The sequence below is a fragment of the Schistocerca cancellata genome, chromosome 6 (genome assembly GCF_023864275.1).
Source record: "Schistocerca cancellata isolate TAMUIC-IGC-003103 chromosome 6, iqSchCanc2.1, whole genome shotgun sequence".
Lineage (NCBI taxonomy): Eukaryota > Metazoa > Arthropoda > Insecta > Orthoptera > Acrididae > Schistocerca > Schistocerca cancellata.
This window is the reverse complement of record NC_064631.1, coordinates 283,059,517-283,081,010: the sequence shown is the minus strand read 5'-3', so window position 1 is coordinate 283,081,010 and position 21,494 is coordinate 283,059,517. Positions and strand designations below refer to the sequence as shown.

Below are 21,494 nucleotides of genomic sequence, written 5' to 3'. Positions count from 1 at the left end.
AAAAGGCCTAAAAATCAAAGTTTCAACAACTTCTAATAACTGGTAACTGAAATGAAGTTCTGGGTGCAGGTGGACAGTCCTCAGGCTACGAAGGTGAATAATGCACGTCTTTGTATAAACAAATTGATATTCAAGACTCAAGGCCCAATTATATACTTTACATGTGGCCACTTGAAGTATACGTTCCGCGGTACACAATGGTGCAGAGCTGTGATACAGACAAAGATCGTCCACATACAGTGATGGTTAGACTAAGGCCCACTGCAGTCACTATTCCATTGATGGTGATTGTGAAGGGAGTTACTCTCAAAACCAACCCCTGAGGGGCCCTAGTTTCCTGTACGAGGTGCATTCAAGTTCTAAGGCCTCCGAGTTTTTTTCTCCAGACTGGAAAGAGATAGAAACATGCGCATTGTTTTAAAATGAGGCCGCGTTCATTGTCAATACGTCCCAGAGATGGCAGCACCGTATGGCAGATGGAATTTTACCGCCAGCGGAGAGAATGAGAACTGTTTTAAATACTTAAAATGGAGACTTTTCCTTACTTGAACGGCGCGCAATCATTCGTTTTCTGAATTTGCGTGGTGTGAAACCAATTGAAATTCATTGACAGTTGAAGGAGACATGTGGTGATGCAGTTATGGATGTGTCGAAAGTGCGTTCGTGGGAGCGACAGTTTAATGAAGGCAGAACATTGTGTGACAACAAACCGAAACAACCTCGGGCTCGCACAAGCCGGTCTGACGACATGATCGAGAAAGTGGAGAGAATTGTTTTGGGGGATCGCCGAATGACTGTTGAACAGATCGCCTCCAGAGTTGGCATTTCTGTGGGTTCTGTGCACACAACCCTGCACGACGACCTGAAAATGCGAAAAGTGTCATCCAGGTGGGTGCCATGAATGCTGACGGACGACCACACGGCTGCCTGTGTGGCATGTTGCTGAGCACTGTTGACGCGCAATGACAGCACGAATGGGACTTTCTTTTCGTCGGTTGTGACAATGGATGAGACGCGGATGCCATTTTTCAATCCAGAAACAAAGCGTCAGTCAGCTCAATGGAAGCACACAGATTCACCGCCACCAAAAAAATTTCGGGTAACCGCCAGTGTTGAAAAAATGATGGTGTCCATGTTCTGGGACGGCGAGGGCCTAATCCTTACCCATTGCGTTCCAAAGGGCACTACAGAAACAGGTGCATGCTACGAAAATGTTTTGAAGAACAATTTCCTTCCTGCACTGCAACAAAAACGTCCGGGAAGGGCTGCGCGTGTGCTGTTTCACCAAGACAACGCACCCGCACATCGAGCTAACGTTACGCAACAGTTTCTTCGTGATAACAACTCCGAAGTGATTCCTCATGCTCCCTACTCACCTGCCCTGGCTCCTAGTGACTTTTGGCTTTTAGCAACAATGAAAGACACTCTCCGTGGCCGCACGTTCACCAGCCGTGCTGCTATTGCTTCAGCGATTTTCCAGTGGTCAAAACAGACTCCTAAAGAAGCCTTCGCCGCTGCCATGGAATCATGGCGTCAGCATTGTGAAAAATGTGTACGTCTGCAGGGCGATTATGTCGAGAAGTAACACCAGTTTCATCGATTTCGGGTGAGTAGTTAATTAGAAAAAAAATCGGAGGCCTTAGAACTTGAATGCACCTCGTACATACAGTATGTCGAAGGCTGAACCTATCTGGACCTGAAACAGTTGGAGGAAGGAGAAATTCTTGATACAATGGATAGCAGCACTGTAAGCAATGTGATGGTGTCGGGTAGTATCAAATGTTTTCTGCAGATCAAAGGCGAGCAGATGTTGGCAATGAGAAAAAGCACTGCATACTGTAGATCTGAGATGAATCTGTTGGTTTGTGATGGACCGGAATGTTCAAAATGCAATAAATGTCCTCCGACTTCCAGGCACCAAAACAGGAGTCGATCGACCATTCTTTTAAATAAGTTACACAAACAGTTCGTTAGCCAGACTGGGCAAGAATCAGCCAAAATTTTAGGGTTTTTCCCTGTTTCAGGATAGGAATAATACCGTATTTATTCGAGTATAAGATGACCCTGAATATAAGACGACCCCATTTTTTTAAGAGGCTCCTTGAGAAAAAAATTATTTTTAAAATACTGTGACTAATCAAAATTACAAACTATTTTGTTGACACAACCCCCCCTCCCCCTTTTTCTTCTTCCTTCAAATACATATTGGATTTCACTTGTATACTGACATGATACTATTACACCATCTCTTGCTTCCAAACGTATCACTTGCCTGTCACTCACTCATTGGCTCTGTAGAAACAGCTGACACACCCCCTTTCATTCTTGTCACATGACCCAGCAAGTGTTGACAACATAGTAGCAAGATGTACATAACAAAGCCACTGGCCCCTATTTAGACTTTACTGTCTCCTGGAGAAACTACCTACTATTGTTGAGTATTTGTCCAATTTTAAAGTCACTTCAATTCCGACTACAAACAGATTCAGGCAAACTGCAGTTTAAATGTGATACATGTTCATAATAAGCCAAAGTATGTGGTATACATTACCACAGTTGGCAATATCATGAGATTTGTTGCTTACTCACCGCTCCCCTACCTGGAATTATCCAAGCTCTCAGCCAAGATTGTGTCACTGTTCCCTTCCAACCCTCCTGTAGTGCTGAGCTTGAGCAGCTGTGAAAAACAGACCACAATATCTTCTAATGTGCAGCTCATATGTAAAAACAACTAATACACAACTAAAAGAAAGCTAGTACGATTCAGTCCCATTCTTGAACTTTCACTCATCCTACGATCTAGTGACGCTTGTTGGTACTACCTCCATGACAAGTCTTGCCACTGTAATTTATTCTCACTATAACAATTACAGTCAGTTTAATATGATATTTCTTTTGTTAGACAGCCGTGTGGAGTGGCTGCGTGGTTTGAGGCACCATGTCACGGATTGCGCGGCCCCTCCTGCCAGAGGTTAGAGTCCTCCCTCGCGCATGGGTGTGTATGTTGTTCTTAACGTAAGTAAGTTTAAGTAGTGTATAAGTCTAGGGACCGATGACCTCAGCAGTTTGGTCCCTTAGGGATTCATACACACATTTTTGCTAAACATTTCATTCTAGATTGAGTTTCCTTCTTGTTTCAACTGAATGTCACCACTATGTTATAAAGCTGATTAAAAACTGGTAATGTTCTTACCTGGTATTCTAATATATGAACAGTGACTGAATTTCTCATTGTGATACAGTTAGTAAATCAGTCCCTCATAAACAAATAAAATATTGGTCTTGTTCTGAATCAACTAATGTTGTCTGAAGGACATTTCCATTTTTTAATGTTACCGTTACTTAAAAAGCGACATTAATGTTTGTATATGGTACCCATACATGTGAGAATTGTAAACCTGTTCCAATGCAACAAAAGCTTGTCAGATGATAGAATTTAATGCTATCTCCTCCTGTGTTTCACAAAATTGTCAAATTTTACTCAGAGCAATAGACTGTTGTAGTAGCTTTTTGATAGTTTCCTGCATATCTCTTGCACTAGTGCCATGCAAGTCAATGTCATATTATTGTTCGAGTGATGTTGATACTGCACAAGAGCTTTGGCATATCGAGAAATCTTCAGTCTGTTGGAATGTGAGTGCCATTTACCGACGAGCCCTGGCCTTTCAAATTATTCAAAATAAATCTGCATGTGACCTAAACAGGCAAAGCTTCATCTGAGGAAAATTTAAGATGGCCCCTATAAATGTACCCTTATATACTCTACTAAACTGCAGCAATTAGTTTAATCTGAGAATATAAGGTGACCCTGTATTAAAGAACCAGAGTGTGTGTTTCCTGATGTCACTGCTAAGGTGTTGAAGCATTTGATTATGGATTTTTTTGAGTCCACACACTGCATCTCAACACATTGATAAAGCATTGCAGAACTGTCATTCACTAAATGGAACACTGTATGATTCAAAGCCTTGTGCATGGAAGGATAAGGAGTTTTGCTCTGCCAGGTGTTTCAGGTCAAGAAGGTATGATGTCAGTTACTGTACGAGGAACGCGAGCAGCTGCTCCTGGGTCATCCGCTAAAATTTCATCCAGAGTACATGGCAGGCCAAGATCAATGCATAGTGTATTAAAATTCGGACAGGACATTAAAATGTGGCGTACCATCAGCACTTGCCCACATGGGCAGAACGGTGCCGGTGCAGCTGTGAGCAGATGGCGGTGGCTGAACCGGCAGTGTCCAATCCGTAACCGGGCCAAAACGACCTCCTCCCGCCAAAAAGGGCGTGAAGAGGTCATCCAAGCCATGGGGAGAGGTTTCAAGGCCTGAAGTTTGTTTTCAGTAAGCGTAGACCAACTGGCATGCCACAGCGATAAAATGCGCTGACAAATGACCCTGCTAAAATCAGATGGGGGCACACAACAAGAAGCTGTCCGAGGCTTGAGGACTGCAGCCTTGGCCGCGGCATCTGCAGCTTCGTTCCCAGGGATACCGACATGGCCAGGAACCCACATAAAGGTAACCGGAGAACCGTCCGCTGCCAGCTGCTGAAGAGAGCGTTGGATCCAGTGCATGAAAGGGTGAACTGGATACGGATCACTGAGGCTCTGGATGGCGCTCAGGGAATCAGAGCAGATGACATAAGCAGAATGTTGGTGGCAGCAGATGTAAAGAACAGCCTGATAGAGGGCAAACAGTTCAGCTGTGAAGACAGAACAATGGCCATGGAGCCGGTATTTGAAACTGTGTGCCCCGACAATAAAAGAACACCCGACGCCGTCATTGGTCTTGGAGCCATCTGCATAAATGAAGATAGCATTAATGAACTTTGAACGAAGTTCGACAAACCGTGAGTGGTATACCGAAGCTGGGGTATCCTCCTTTGAGAGCGAGCTGAGGTCAAGGTGAAGGTGAATGTGAATCTGAGCCTGGAGCCAAGGTGACGTTTGGCTCTCACCCACTCTAAAGGTTGCAGGGAGTGAAAAATCAAGGTGCCGACGGAGGCGACGAAAGCGAACTCCAGGGGGTAGCAAGGGCAGATACATACAACCCGTACTGACGGTCGAGAGTGTCATCAAAAAAGGAACGGTAAGACGGGTGGTCGGGCACTGATAATAGCCGACAGGCAAACCAACAAAGCAGTATATTGCGCTGGTAGGTTAGTGGAAATTCACCGGCTCAGCATGAAGATTCTTGACGGGACTAGTATAGAACGTCCGATTGCAAGACGTAACCCCCGATGTTGTATAGAGTTGAGGCGGCGTAAGGCCATGCAGAGGAGTATACAAAGCTCCCATAATCCAGCTTTGAGCGGACGATCGACCGATATAGGCGAAGTAGGACGGTTCGATCCGCTCCCCATGACGTACCGCTGAGAACACAGAGGACATTTAGGGAACGGGTACAACGGGCAGCCAAATATGACACATGTGGAGACCAGCTAAGTTTCCTGTCATATGTAAAAGACCTAAAAATTTTGTTGTCTTCACAAATGGGAGAGCAACGGGACCGAGATGTAAGGACGGTGTGAGAAACTCTTTGGAGTGCCAGAAGTTAATACAGACCGTTTTATCAACAGAAAAACTGAAGCCATTGGCGACACTCCAGGAGTAAAGACGGTCAAGACAACGCTGAAGACAGCGCTCCAGGAAACATGTACGCTGCACGCTGCTGTAGATGGTAAAATTGTCCACGAGAAGTGGGCCTGATACATCAGCTGGAGGCAATCCATTATTGGATTGACCACTATGGCAAAGAGAGTGACGCTGAAAACTGAGCCCTGTGGCACCCCATTCTCATGGCGAAAGGCGTCTGACAGGACAGAACCCACACATACCCTGAACTTTCGATCCATTAAAAATGCATGAATAAAAAGAGGGAGGCGACTGAAGGCCCCATGTATGCATGGTGCGGAGAATGCCCGCCCTCCAACAGGTGTCGTAAGCCTTCTCCAAATCAAAGAACACAGCCACTGTCTGGCACTTCTGCAAGAAGTTATTTATAATGAAGGTCGACAAGGTAACCAGATGGTCAACAGCAGAGCGGCACATACAAAATCCACATTGAACATTGGTAAGTAGGCGCAGAGATTCGAGCAGCCAAACCAAACAAGAGTTAACCATTCATTCCTTCACCATACAGACACAGCTGGTAAGGGAAATTGGTTGATAACTGGAAGGCAAGTGCTTGTCCTTCCCCGGCTTAGGAATTGGGACAACAATAGATTCGCACCAGTATGTGGGAACATGACCTTCAATCCAGATGCGATTATAAGTACGAAAAAGAAAACCTTTACCTGCAGCAGAAAGGTTCATCATCATCTGAATATGAATAGAATCAGGCCTCAGAGTGGAAGACCATGACCGGGCAAGTGCACTTTCGAGTTCCCGCATGGTGAATCAGGCATTATAACTTTCCTGAGTCTAGGAACGGAAGTTAGGTGGCCTTGCCTCCTCTGCCTGTTTTCGGGGGAGGAAGGCAAGGTGGTAATGAGCAGAGCTCGACACCTCTGCGAAAAATCGCCCGAAGGCATTGGAGACATCCTCAGGGGCCACAAGGACGTCATTCGCGACCGTCAAGCCAGAAACTGGTGAGTGGACCTTAGTGCCAGATAGCCGGCGCTGGCAACCCCTGACAACAGGAGGAGTAAAACTGTTGAAGGAGCTTGTGAAAGCAGCCCAGCTGGCTTTCTTGCTTTCTTTAATAACAAGACGACATTGTGCACATAATCGTTTATAATGAATACAATTTGCCATCGTAGGGTGGCGTTTAAAGATGTGTAAAGCACGTCAACGAGCACGTAAAGTGTCTCTACATGCTGCGGTCCACCAGGGGACCGGTACGCGATGTGGAGAAGAAGTAGTATGAGGGATGTAATATTCAGCAGCAGTGAGAATGACTTCCGTGAGGTGTGCGACCTGACTACCGCAGCTTGCAAAGTTTTGATACTGAAATGTCGCCCTGGATGAGAAGAGCCCCCAGTCTGCTTTGGAGATGTTCCAACTAGTTGAGCACGGAGATGGGGATGATGCAGGAGATGGATAACACAAGGGAAGTGGTCGCTCGAATACGTATCAGAAAGAGCGTACCACTCAAACCGGTGTGCAAGTTGGGTAGTACATATAGAGAGAGGTCTAAATGGGAATAGGTGTGAGTTGTGTCCGAAAGAAAAGTAGGGGCACCAGTATTGAGGCAGACAAGATTGAGCTGGTTGAAAAGGTCTGTCACCAGAAGGCCTCTCGGGCAGGATGCTGGAGAGCCCCAAAGGGGATGGTGGTCATTGAAGTCTCCAGTCAACAAAAATGGTGCAGGTAGCTGAGCAATAATTTGCATCACGTCTGCCCTAGTAACAGCAGACGACGATGGAGAGTAAACGGTACAAATGGAAAATGTGAAAGGGGGGAGAGTAATTCGGACGGCAACTGCCTGTAGATCGGTGTGCAATGTGATAAGATCGTAGTAGGTATCATCCTGGACCAGCAACATAACCCCACCATGAGCCGGAATACCTGCCACAGGGGGTATGTCAAAACGCACAGAAGTGTAGTGTGCCAAGGCAATTTGATCGCATGGGCGTGGCTTCGTTTCCTGGAGGGCTACGATGAGTGGACGGTGCAAGTGGAGCAGCAACTTTAAGTCCTCCGGCTGGAGCGAATGCCACAAATATTCCAATGAAGAAGTGCCATCCTGATAAGAAAAAGGAGAAGCAAGAAGGGGTCACCTCGAAGGCCACTGAGGGCCTGGCTTCAAGCGAGCACTGCTGCCGCTATCAATAGGTGGAGAGTCATCGTCCATTTTTTCAATAGTTTCGTCAGCCACCATGTTAAGATGGCCAGGAGGTGGTGCTTCCTCTGCCGGTGAACGGCCAGATGTTCGGCTACCAGCGGTGCGGCCAGGCGAAACGGATGACGGCCTTGGGCGGCAACCACTGGGTGGACCAGGAGAAGAAACACGCCGTGGCGGAGAAGGAGAACTTGGCTTTCTATGAGCCTTCTTGGAAGGTCGTTTAGTCGAAGTACTGGTTGACGGCTGGGAGTTCGGGGTACGTAGGAAGTCTTCACGGGACGGTTCCTTCTTGACAGCCCGTGCATCTGACTTCTGGGTCTTACTCTTGGCAGAAGCCGATGAAGGTGCTTGTGTCTTAGGGGTGACGGAAGGAAGAGGAGACTTTGACCGGGCGATCTTATCACTGGCCGAACAGATGACCGTAGTGCTAAAGGTCAGATCGCATGTCTGCGTCGACACTTCCCTGGTAGGCCAAGGAGAGGCGAGGACAGTACCGTATTTCCCCGTTGGGAGCAGCGTGGGCTTCCTACTAGCAAATAGCTTGCGAGCAGCCGGGGTGGACACTTTCTCTTTGACCCGAATTTCCTGCATACAGCGTTCATCCTTGTAGATGGGACAGTCACAGGAGGACGCTGCATGGTCACCCTGACAGTTCACCCAATAGGAGACGGAGGTGAACAGTCACCCTCATGGGCGTCCCTGCCACAAGTGAAGGATTTAGCCGCATTAGAACAAGACTGGCAGGTGTGATTAAAATGCTGACACTGGTAGCAGTGCATAGGTGTTGGGACATAGGGGCGAATAAAAATAACCTCATAGACCACTTTGATGCGCGATGGCAGCTCAACACTACCGAACGTCAAGAAAAATGTCCGGGTCAGTACAAGGTCATTGTCGACCTTTTTCATGACCCTATGGACAGCTGTCACGCCCTGCTCAGCGAGGAAAGACTGAATCTGCTCGTCAATCAATCCGTAGAGTGATCTAGAAGATACCGCACCACGCGACGAATTCAAAGTGCAGTGAGCCTCCACGCGGACAGGGAACGTGTACAGGAGTGTGGCCAGAAGGAGTTTTTGTGCCTGAAAGGCGCTCTCAGTTTCCAACAACAGGGTACCATTATGCATCCTGGTACAAGACTTGACAGGTCCGGCTATGGCATCTACGCCCTTCTGAATAACGAAAGGGCTGACAGATGAAAAATCCTTTCCGTCCTCAGATCTAGAAACTACGAGTAACTTTGGGGCAGGCGGTAGTACTTTTGTAACTGGTTGCTGGTCAAGTTTCCGTTTTTGGGCAGAAGTCGAGAGAGAAGAATAAGAGAAATTCATTGAGGATGAATCCTCCATGATTGCCAGCGTCTCCCGTGGCACACTCCTTCCTTGTGGGGACACTCTCAGAGGGCGCTCCCACCTTAGGTGGATGTTTACATCTCAGGTCACATCCCCCGAGAAACGGACAGAGGGGCCAATCGGCATGGTCGGAAGTTGTCAGCTCAGGCAATCACCCCTCACTGAGCCTGGCCTTTACCAGGGGGTAGGTGCGTGCCTTACTTGTCTATCCAGGGTGGGGAATTAGGCATTACCCCGTCACTGGCTACGCGTGCGAACGCGTGGGTCGGCCTTCAGGCACGCACAGGGAGGAAAGAAGAATAGGGAAAAAAAAGGGAGGGAGGGAGAAAAAGGACAGACTGTCTCAAATGCTCAGGCGGAGACCATAGGGTGGAGAAAAAGTCAAGGAGAAGTAGAAGTAGAAGTAGTCGGGGGAGGGGGGAGGAGGAGTCGAGGGGGGGTAGGAGAGGTCGGGGAGGGGGGGGGAAGGAGGACGAGGACGCGGAGGGGGGCGAGCACGCGGAGGGGGGCGGGGACGCGGGGGGGGGGGGGGCGAGGACGCGGGGGGGGGGGGCGAGGACGCGGGGGGGGGGCGAGGACGCGGGGAGGGGGGCGAGGACGCGGGGAGGGGGGCGAGGACGCGGGGAGGGGGGCGAGGACGCGGGGAGGGGGGCGAGGACGCGGGGAGGGGGGCGAGGACGCGGGGAGGGGGGCGAGGACGCGGGGAGGGGGGCGAGGACGCGGGGAGGGGGGCGAGGACGCGGGGAGGGGGGCGAGGACGCGGGGAGGGGGGCGAGGACGCGGGGAGGGGGGCGAGGACTCGGGGAGGGGGGCGAGGACGCGGGGAGGGGGGCGAGGACGCGGGGAGGGGGGCGAGGACGCGGGGAGGGGGGCGAGGACGCGGGGAGGGGGGCGAGGACGCGGGGAGGGGGGCGAGGACGCGGGGAGGGGGGCGAGGACGCGGGGAGGGGGGCGAGGACGCGGGGAGGGGGGCGAGGACGCGGGGAGGGGGGCGAGGACGCGGGGAGGGGGGCGAGGACGCGGGGAGGGGGGCGAGGACGCGGGGAGGGGGGCGAGGACGCGGGGAGGGGGGCGAGGACGCGGGGAGGGGGGCGAGGACGCGGAGGGGGGAGAGGACGCGGAGGGGGGCGAGGACGCGGAGGGAAGGCGAGGAGAAGAAGGCGAGGAGAAGAAGGCGAGGAGAAGAAGGCGAGGAGAAGAAGGCGAGGAGAAGAAGGCGAGGAGAAGAAGGCGAGGAGAAGAAGGCGAGGAGAAGAAGGCGAGGAGAAGAAGGCGAGGAGAAGAAGGCAAGGAGAAGAAGGCAAGGAGAAGAAGGCAAGGTAAAAGGTAAGGAAGACAGTGAGAGAGGGAGAAGGACAAAGAAAGTAAACAGACAAAGGAAGGAAGAAACCAGAATAAACGAAAAACCACAAATGTAATTAGTTGAACCATCCGTCTCAGGATGCAGGCGCAAACTACACTCTTGAGGGGGAGGGACTCCTTTTAGTCGCTTTTTACGACAGGCAGGAGTACCTCGGGCCTATTCTTACCTTGGACCCACAGGAGGGACTACTGTGGATGGAGGGTGGCCACAAATGCAGTGGAGTTTAGTCCCTACCTGAGACAATGGAATGTGGGCTCTGATACATGATACATACTTTTCCCACCATCTCTGCTTTCTCTTCTTTATTATGAGCTGCAGTTTTACTTGAGGTCTTTTGAATGCTGTTCCGCACAAGGATGGCGCTTTGTGTTGTAGAAGTGCCCATCAAAACTTTCTGGTAGCTGCAGCCATTTCTTCAGACCCAGCCATTTTTTCAGACCACTGTGGCGCAGGTAACCACTGGTATTGACACAAAGAATAGGATATTGTTATTTCCACAGTGTGTATAACTGTGTCAATAATACCCTGTACCACTCCTTTGATATCCTGCTCTTGACCGGTTTCAAAAGTCACTTTGATGGTGAAAGCTTGCCAGTTGGCTTTCCAAAGTGAGCAATGCAGTGTATGTTCCACTCATTGGTGATTTGACAAAGAGCGAATGATAGGAAAGTTTTTGCCTCCACAAGGGTTGTGATGGACACACCATTGGAACACGGGTGACGTACTTGGGCTGCAGACTGTAAGATCAATGGCCGAGTAAGTTCCATGGACCATACTGAAATGTGTTGCAGCTCCAGTGTTAAGGAGGCAGACTTGCAGTTCTGATATTAATTGTTCCATTACTTGACCCCTTTTAGATATGGTTTCATTGCATCAAAGAGGATTTTGGGCACAAGTCCCCCAGTAGCAGGAAATGTGGACACAGCCATTCAACTAGCTTGAACATCTGGTGATATGCTATAAACCTATTCAGAGATAGGTAGGTGTTCCATACTATTAGTGTAACTGAGACACATGAACACCCACAGCTCCTAACGCAGCGGTTACTGGCACCTGCTCACTGAAGGTGTCACAGCATTTGAAGGTACATACTCCTCCAGATGCCCTCTAGACATTAATGCAAGTTTTACAGTAGGACCTTGTAGCTTTTAATAGTAGTGAGTTGGGCATCTGAGAACCGTGTCTCCTGAAATGCCACACCAACTGCAGAGTAAGCAGCCATTAAGTGATGGAGTTCGGACACATGCTGATGATCGGCATTACAGTCCCATTGAAGGGAAGTCAGGGTTGGGATCTCAGCAAGCTGTGAATGGAAAATGAGAGTATGAATTACTTTTTTGCTGAGTCATGTTCCACCTGAAAGTGAGATTCTTCATATGTGCAGCCTCTAGGTAGATGGGAGACGAGACTGACAAGAAGAAAGAATTTGGCTTAATTTTTGATTTTATGTTCTTTTCCCAGTGAGATTTCGGGTTTCTGTGAGTGTTTTCCTGTCCCAACTACTGGGACAGAAGAGGACATACTTTTTTTATGACATCTACATCTACATCTACATCCACACTCCGCAAGCCACCTGACTGTGTGTAGCGGGGGTACCTTGAGTACCTCTATCGGTTCTCCCTTCTATTCCAGTCTCGTATTGTTCGTGGAAAGAAGGATTGTTGGTATGCCTCTGTGTGGGCTCTAATCTCTCTGATTTTATCCTCATGGTCTCTTCGCGAGATATACGTAGGAGGGAGCAATATACTGCTTGACTCTTCGGTGAAGGTATGTTCTCGAAACTTTAACAAAAGCCCATACCGAGCTACTGAGCGTCTCTCCTGCAGTCTTCCACTGGAGTTTATCTATCATCTCCGTAACACTTTCGCGATTCCTGAATGATCCTGTAACGAAGCGCGCTGCTCTCCGTTGGATCTTCTCTATCTCTTTTATCAACCCTATCTGGTACTGATCCAACACTGCTGAGCAGTATTCAAGCAGCGGGAGAACAAGCGTACTGTAACCTACTTCCTTTGTTTTCGGATTGCATTTCCTTAGGATTCTTCCAATGAATCTCAGTCTGGCACCTGCTTTACCGACGATCAACTTTATACGATCATTCCATTTTAAATCACTCCTAATGCGTACTCCCAGATAATTTATGGATTTAACTGCTTCCAGTTGCTGACCTGCTATTTCGTAGCTAAATGATAAGGGATCTACCTTTCTACGTACTCGCAGCACATTACACTTGTCTACATTGAGATTAAATTGTCATTCCTTGCACCATGCGTCAATTCGCTGCAGATCCTCCTGCATTTCAGTACAATTTTCCATTGTTACAACCTCTCGATATACCACAGCATCATCCGCAAAAGGCCTCAGTGAACTTCCGATGTCATCCACAATGTCATTTATGTATATTGTGAATAGCAACGGTCCTACGACACTCCCCTGCGGCACACCTGAAATCACTCTTACTTCGGAAGACTTGTCTCCATTGAGAATGACATGCTGCGTTCTGTTAGCTAGGAACTCTTCAATCCAATCACACAATTGGTCTGATAGTCCATATGCTCTTACTTCGTTCATTAAACGACTGTGGGGAACTGTATCGAACGCCTTGCGGAAGTCAAGAAACACAGCATCTACCTGGGAACCCGTGTCTATGGCACTCCGAGTCTCGTGCACGAATTGTGCGAGCTGGGTTTCACACGACCGTCTTTTTTGAAACCCATGCTGATTCCTACAGAGTAGATTTCTAGTCTCCAGAAAAATCATTATACTCTAACATAATACTTGTTCCAAAATTCTACAACTGATCGAAGTTAGAGATATAAGTCTATAGTTCTGCACATCTGTTCGACGTCCCTTCTTGAAAACGGTGATGACCTGTGCCCTTTTCCAATCCTTTGGAACGCTACGCTCTTCTAGAGACCTACGGTACACCGCTGCAAGAAGGGGGCAAGTTCCTTCGCGTACTCTGTGTAAAATCGAACTGGTATCCCATCAGGTCCAGCAACCTTTCTTCTTTTGAGCGATTTTAATTGTTTCTCTATCCCTCTGTCGTCTATTTCGATATCTACCATTTTGTCATTTTTGCGACAATCTAGAGAAGGAACTACAGTGCATCTCCCTCTGTGAAACAACTTTGGAAAAAGACATTTAGTATTTCGGCCTTTAGTCTGTCATCCTCTGTTTCAGTACCATTTTGGTCACAGAGTGTCTGGACATTTTGTTTTGATCCATCTACCGCTTTGACATAAGACCAGAATTTCTCAGGATTTTCTGCCAAGTCAGTACGCAGAACTTTACTTTCGAATTCATTGAACACCTCTCGCATAGCCCCCCCTCACACTACATTTCGCTTCGCGTAATTTTTGTTTGTCTGCAAGGCTTTGGCTATGTTTATGTTTGCTGTGAAGTTCTCTTTGCTTCTGCAGCAGTTTTCTAACTTGGTTGTTGTACCATGGTGGCTCTTTTCATCTCTTACAATCTTGCTTGGCACATACTCATCTAACGCATATTGTCAGCCACTGGTTGGTGATAGACTGCTGGTCTGCTTCATCCTGGAAGCAGGGCACCTTGGTAGGTGTCCCCTTCACTGATGATGATGATGATGATGATGAAAGAGGACACAGCATCTCTGGTTGCACCCAAGGTATGGCTACCACTGGTGCACTGCATTTGGGTGTCGAAGAGATGAAGTCCCCTCCCCTAACATACACTGACGTTTGGGTAGAACCAGGAGTCACTGTTTGCAGCCTTGTGTGGATTTCGACACATTTGCGAAATTTCACATCGTAACGATAGGGGGGAGCCACTTATACCTTTTCATATCATCTTTATACAACAGGTGGTCAAGCATTTTATATTCATTGTACTACTACTCTCTTGAAAACTGGATCTCGGCAAACAACAGGGGGAGCCTGACCTCATGTGTTGCCCTTTTGCATGTGCCACATGTAGCCTCCTTAGAACAGTGGGAGGACATGGGTTCAAAACTTTGACACCAAAAACATCTTGTGGGGAGGACAATTGCATCTGACGTCGCACCTATAAACCACAACCTTGACTTTCTCATGCAAAACATTTCCATGGAACACTAGAATGAAAGCTCCAGTGTACACCCTATTATCCTTAAATACTCTTTGGAGTTGCTTTGAGTCATCAGTCTTCTGACTGGTTTGATGTGGCCCACCATGAATTCCTCTCCTGTGCAAACCTCTTCACCTCAGAGTAGCACTTGCAACCTATGTCCTCAATTATTTGCTGGGTATATTCCAATCTCTGTCTTCCTCTACAGTTTTTACCCTCTACTGCTCTCTAGTACCACAGAAGTCATTCCCTGACGTCTTAACAGATGGCCTATCATCCTGTCCCTTCCCCTTGCCAGTGCTTTCCACATATTCCTTTCCTCTCCGATGCTCTGCAGAGCCACCTCATTCTTACCTTATTAGTTCATCTTATTTTCAACTTTTTTCAGTAGTACCACATCTCAAGTGCTTCTATTCTGGTTTTCCCACAGTCCATGTTTCACTAACATACAATGCTATGCTCCAAATGTATGTTCTCAGAAATTTCTTCCCCAAATTAAGGCCTATGTTTGATACTAGCAGAGGTAAGAAATGTTCGTTTTGCCAGTGCTAGAATGCTTTTTATGTCCTCCTTACTCCGAGTTATTTGGCTGCCTAGGTAGCAGAGTTCCTTAACTTCACCTGCTTTGTGATCGCCAATTCTGATATTAAGTCTCTCACTGTTCTCACTTCTGCTGTTTCTCATTACTTTTGTCTTTCTTCGACTTACTCTTAATCCATATTCTGTACTCATTAGACTGTTCATTCCGTTCAAAAGGTCCTGTAATTCTTCTTGACTTTCACTGCAGATAATGTCACCAGAGAATCTTAACAATGATATCCTTTCAGCTTGAATTTTAATTCCACTGTTGAACCTTTCTTTTACTTCCGTCACTGCTTCTTGGATGTACAAATTGAACAGTAAGGACTAAAGGCTACATCCCTCCTTAAAACCTTTTGTAATTGGAGTGAACAAGTCTTACCTCACAGACACATTCGACGTACTCTTTCAACCTACCTGCTCTCTCTCCTCTGTATTTAACAATGGAACTGGAACTCCCACTGCATTCTTAATGTTACTACCCTTCCTTTTAATTTCACGGATGGTTGTTTTGACTTTTCTATACGCTGAATCAGTCCTTCTGACAATCATTTCTTTTTAGATTTCTTCACACTTTTCCTGCAACCATTTTGCCTTAGCTTCCTTGCATTCCTATTTATTTAATTCCTTAGTGACTTATTTCTGTATTCCTGATTTTCCCAAACATTTTTGTACATACTTCCTTCATCGATCAACTCAATTATTTCTTCTGTTACCTAGGGTTTCTTCACAGCTACTCCCTCAAACCTACATTTTTCTCTCCAACTTCTGTTATTACCTTTTTCAGAGATGTCCATTACTCTTTAACTGAAATGCCTACTAAACTATTCATTACACAGTACCTATATCCTCAGAGAACTTGAAGCGTCTCTCTTCATTCCTTAGTACTTCTGTATCCCACTTCTTTGTGTGCTGGTTCTTTCTGACTGGTCTCTGAAACTTCAGCCTACTCTCCTTCACTACGAAATTGTGATCTGAGTCTATATCTGCTACTGAGTAAGCCTTAAAATTCAGTATCTGATTTTGGAATTGCTGCCTGAACTGAAATCTTCCCCTATCTCCCAGCCCTTTTTTAAAGTATTCCACCCCCTCTTGTGATTCTTTAACAGACAATTTGCTGTTACTAAATGAAATTTATTGCAGAACTTCATTAGTCTTTCTCCTCTTATTCCTAACACCAAGCCCATATTCCCCCATAACCCTTTCTTCTACTCCTTCCCCTACAACCGCATTCCAATATCCCATGACTATTAGACTTTCGTCTCCCTTTATGTACTGAACCACCCATTTAACATCCTCATATACTTTCTCTACCTCTTTATCTTCAGTTTGCGACGTCGGCATGTATATCTGAACTACTGTTGTAGGTGTTGGTTTGCTGTCGACTTTGATGAGAACACCACTATCACTGAACTGTTCCCAGTAACTCATTCTTTGTCCTGCCTTCCTCCTCATAAAGAATCTTACTTCTGTTGTAGCATTTACTGCTGCTGTTGATATTACCCTACACTTATCTGACCACAAACCCTCGTCTTCTTTACCTTTCACTACACTGACACAGCGGAGTGTACACAGTGTTACCTTACTAACATCCCAGTGCAGTTCCAATTGCAAACAGAATCCTGAAACAGTGGGTTATAAAGAGAGCAACTTAAGTCATCAGCTTATGAAAAAGCACATCCTCAGTATGAAAATAAATATGGAGTTCCTTCACTATCCTCATTTCACCAGCTATCAATGACACTTAAAAATAACAAAAAAAAAAAAAAAAAAATCTGCACGTTAACCATATGGAAGAATACTCTTCTCTTTGCATGTTGTCATTTCTCCAAAAATCGTTTCAATATCTTAAACCGTTTAGGAGATGCAGTAAATGTTATGAATAGTTCTCTTTTGCTTTATTTCGACGCACGTGGGTAGAACTGAATGCACTACATAAAATCTATTTTCTTGAGATTGGAGATACATATTGGCCTCCTCCTGAGTTAAAAGAAAAATTCAATGTGTTAGCTAAATTTCATAAGTAGCAATGTATGATCTCATACACACCAAATGCAAACTCATTGTCTGCTACATAAATGCAAGATATTACAATAACTATGATTATTAACCCTTGACGGGGCAGGATTTTCGAAACTCAAGCAGATGCGTGGCGTAATTTTTACACACGCACAGAATAGCTGTACTTATGTTACCAAGGTAAACGTATTAGCAAATTCACAGTTTAATCTTAATTTAATCACACAACAACAAAATTAACTTATATTGTATGAGCAAAATAACTGTTTCATAAAACAAAAATTAAAACTTTCACTGTATCACTCAGTGCAACACATAAGTGTTACACCCCAGTAATGACCCCCTTGGAGCATTAAACAGCATAGTTGCATCAGATCCCTTTCAAAGACTTATTTGACTGCTAATTATTTCGCAGACATTTGCCTCACTGTGAGATTGTTGTGCCAGTTCAGAATTCGGGTCTTTTCTTGTGTGTATCTTAATTGTTTTTCCTCACATAGCTCACTTTTTATTTAATATTACTGCTGATCACCCAGACATATGACATTATAAGTTATCCATTTGCCCTCTGCCAGGCACATAAGTATGAATTGCGGAGTAACCTTGCAGATGTAGATGTAGGATAGACTGCTGCTAACTGTAAAGATGACCGACTGAGTTGCAGACAGGCACAGTGAAAAGACTTTTAGCCAAAGTTTACTTTAGGGGAAGGAGGAGAGGGGGGTGGGGATAGAGGGGGGGAGAGGGGGTGGGGATAGAGGGGGAGAGAGGGTGTGGGGTGGGAGAGGGGGAGAAGGAGGGGGTGGGGAGAGGGAGGGGGTGGGGAGAGGGGGAGAGGGTGGGGAAAGGGGGAGGGGAGAGGAGGTGGGGAGAGGGGGGATAGAGAGGGTGCAAGAGGGGGGATAGAGAGGGTGCGAGAGGGGGGATAGAGAAGGGGCGAGAGGGGGGATAGAGAAGGGGCGAGAGGGGGGATAGGGAGGGGCCCAGAGGGGGGATAGGGAGGGGCCCAGAGGGGGGATAGGGAGGGGGGAGGGAGAGAGGGGGAGGGAGAGGGGGGAGGGAAGGAGAGAGGGGGGAGGGAGGGAGAGGTGGGAGGGAGGGGGAGAGGCGGGAGGGAGGGAAAGAGGGGGAGGGAGAGAGGGAAAGAGGGGGAGGGGGGGAGAGAGGGGGAGGGGTGAGAGGGGGAGGGGGGAGAGGGAGAGGGGGAGAGGGGGGAGGGGAGGGGGGAGGGGAGGGTCAGAGGGGGAGGGAGAGAGGGGGAGGGAGAGAGGGGGAGGGAGAGAGGGGCAGGGAGAGAGGGGCAGGGAGAGAGGGGCAGGGAGAGAGGGGCAGGGAGAGAGGGGCAGGGAGAGAGGGGCAGGGAGAGAGGGGCAGGGAGAGAGGGGCAGGGAGAGAGGGGCAGGGAGAGAGGGGGAGGGAGAGAGGGGGAGGGAGAGAGGGGGAGGGAGAGAGGGGGAGGGAGAGAGGGGGAGGGAGAGAGGGGGAGGGAGAGAGGGGGAGGGAGAGAGGGGGAGGGAGAGAGGGGGAGGGAGAGAGGGGGAGGGAGAGAGGGGGAGGGAGAGAGGGGGAGGGAGAGAGGGGGAGGGAGAGAGGGGGAGGGAGAGAGGGGGAGGGAGAGAGGGGGAGGGAGAGAGGGGGAGGGAGAGAGGGGGAGGGAGAGAGGGGGAGGGAGAGAGGGGGAGGGAGAGAGGGGGAGGGAGAGAGGGGGAGGGAGAGAGGGGGAGGGAGAGAGGGGGAGGGAGAGAGGGGGGAGGGAGAGAGGGGGAGGGAGAGAGGGGGAGGGAGAGAGGGGGAGGGAGAGAGGGGGAGGGAGAGAGGGGGAGGGAGAGAGGGGGAGGGAGAGAGGGGGAGGGAGAGAGGGGGAGGGAGAGAGGGGGAGGGAGAGAGGGGGAGGGAGAGAGGGGGAGGGAGAGAGGGGGAGGGAGAGAGGGGGAGGGAGAGAGGGGGGGAGAGAGGGGGGGAGAGAGGGGGGGAGAGAGGGGGAGGTTGAGAGGGGGAGGGAGAGAGGGGGAGGGAGGGAGGGGGAGGGAGAGAGGGGGAGGGAGGGAGGGGGAGGGAGAGAGGGGGAGGGAGAGAGGGGGAGGGAGAGAGGGGGAGGGAGAGAGGGGGAGGGAGAGAGGGGGAGGGAGAGAGGGGGAGGGAGAGAGGGGGAGGGAGAGAGGGGGAGGGAGAGAGGGGGAGGGAGAGAGGGGAGAGGGGGAGGGAGGGGGTGGAGAGAGGGGGAGGGAGGGAGGGAGGGAGAGAGGGGGAGGGAGGGAGGGAGGGAGAGAGGGGGAGGGAGGGAGGGAGAGAGGGGGAGGGAGGGAGGGAGGGAGAGAGGGGGAGGGAGGGAGGGAGAGAGAGGGGGAGGGGGAGGGAGAGAGGGGGGGAGGGGGAGGGAGGGGGTGGAGAGGGAGGGTGGAATTGGCCAAAAGCTACAATGTGTAAAAGTCTTTTTTTGTGTGCCTGCCTGCAACTCAATGGGTTATCTTTATGGCGATCAGCAATCTATCCTTTTCTTAATATTACAACCCAGAGTCTCCACTGATTTTGCCTAATGGATTTCCTTCTAGCCCACAACCTTGTGTTATTTTCCTTTATTACTACCTCTGAAGCATAATCTGTTACGTAAATGCAGAATGCCTTGAGCAGGTGTGCAGATTTTTTTAAACACAAGTGGGTCTGCGATATACTTTGTACCTACGTACAGGATAACTGTCTTTATGTTACCAAGGTAAAGTTGTATGAGTAACTTCACAATTTAATCTTAGTTTGTTCAATGATAAAATAAACTTATATGAGCTAATTCAATGTTGAATCAAATAACAATAAAATAAACTTTTATTGTATACTCTGTAGCCAAATACGAGTGTTACTCCCAGTAATGGCCTCCTTGGAGCATTAAACAGGACAGTATCATCAGATCCCTGCCAAATACTTATTGATTACTAACTGGAGACAAGTGCCTCATTGTGGAATTGTGCTGCTAGCTCGAAATATGGGTCATTTTCTTGCATGGATCATAAATTTTTTCTCACCTAGCTTGCTGTTTATTTTATATTATTGCTGCTCACTTGGACACAAGACAAAAAAACATCTGAAGCAAACAGGTATGCCATGAATTTGTAAGCACAATAAAAGAAGACTTGCGGACTCTGTTCTTTTAACTCTGAAAACAACTGGCTTATTTCCAAGTATAGAAGTCTAATGGCATATATTGGAGGAACTTTAACTATGGACTTGGACATTAGCAATGCTAAGTTCTACTAAACAGGAACAGTAAGCAATCTGTAAAGTATAATGTAAAATCAAATAACGTGATCCTTTATAAGATATTTAACACCAGAAGAGAAAAATAAACCTGTATTGCCTGTCTAAATACTTCTGAGAAACACTTCTCATTCACATTTAAGCTTGTAAATTTTCACACACTTAGATGTTTAACACAGACTATGTCTGTTCTCATTACATAATCTATTACACAGATCAAACAGGAAAACATATACTGTACTGTTGCCTGTGTTGCAGCAGACACTGAACTCCTATTCGCTGTTCCCACAATGGTCGCAGTACCAGTACTGGTAGCAGCAGTGCCCACAAGTGATGCTGAGCCAGTGTTACTAGAAGAGCTGCCAGAAACGACCGCTGTCACAGTCCCGTTGGCCTCTTCATCCTCACTGAATGCAGGGAGCAGATCTTCCCTCCCATGGTACTTGTAGCAGTTGATGACTATTTGGCGCAGAGCATGTGTCCACGATATCTGCAAATTGCGGCACTGCATCTCAGATGTACACGCTCCCAGCACTGCCCGCCAGAGTTTGACGGACAAGTAGGGCGGTACCATTGAATTCATAAGAAACACTTAAAAGTGTGATTCAGTAACAACAGTTACATGTAAATAAGGATGTGGGAACTGCATGCCAAATAAACAATTGCTGGTAAAAGTTAAAGCTGCAGTATTTGCTGCTTTCAATCAAAACTAACTGTTGTCAGCAATAACACAAGGAGAAAATAGTTTTACACACATCACATCTGCTTGCTGTGTGCTACAGACTATCAATTAATGCTTACTAATACTTTTGCTACCACAAAACCACAAAAAACTACTATTGCCACTACTTAATTGAACCAACAGGGACAACTCAAACAAAAATTTCATCACTGTACTGGATGAAGGATTAGGTTTCTTTTCTTTTGCGATTCATGACAAATTTGTTTCATGACAGTGTTTATGAACTGGTCACAATACTTACATATCTGTCCATGCTACTACCAACAATTGATTACAGAGTACATAACAAATTAATTTTGAAAAGAGAAATACTATAATTAAAAGAAAAAT

At 47.6% G+C, this 21,494-nt stretch overlaps 1 protein-coding gene across 8 annotated transcripts in view; it reads right to left on the bottom strand.

The window, feature by feature from the left end:
- Positions 1 to 21,494, bottom strand: part of LOC126191185 (DNA-binding protein P3A2) — a 118,280-nt gene that overhangs the window by 44,126 nt on the left and 52,660 nt on the right. For 7 of the 8 annotated variants that reach the window (XM_049931960.1, XM_049931961.1, XM_049931964.1 and 4 more), the window contains one exon: positions 20,664 to 20,927. In XM_049931960.1, the coding sequence (XP_049787917.1) occupies positions 20,664 to 20,927 (264 nt within the window). The remainder of the gene's footprint in view (positions 1 to 20,663; positions 20,928 to 21,494) is intronic. The other variant, XM_049931965.1, reaches the window with a different exon arrangement.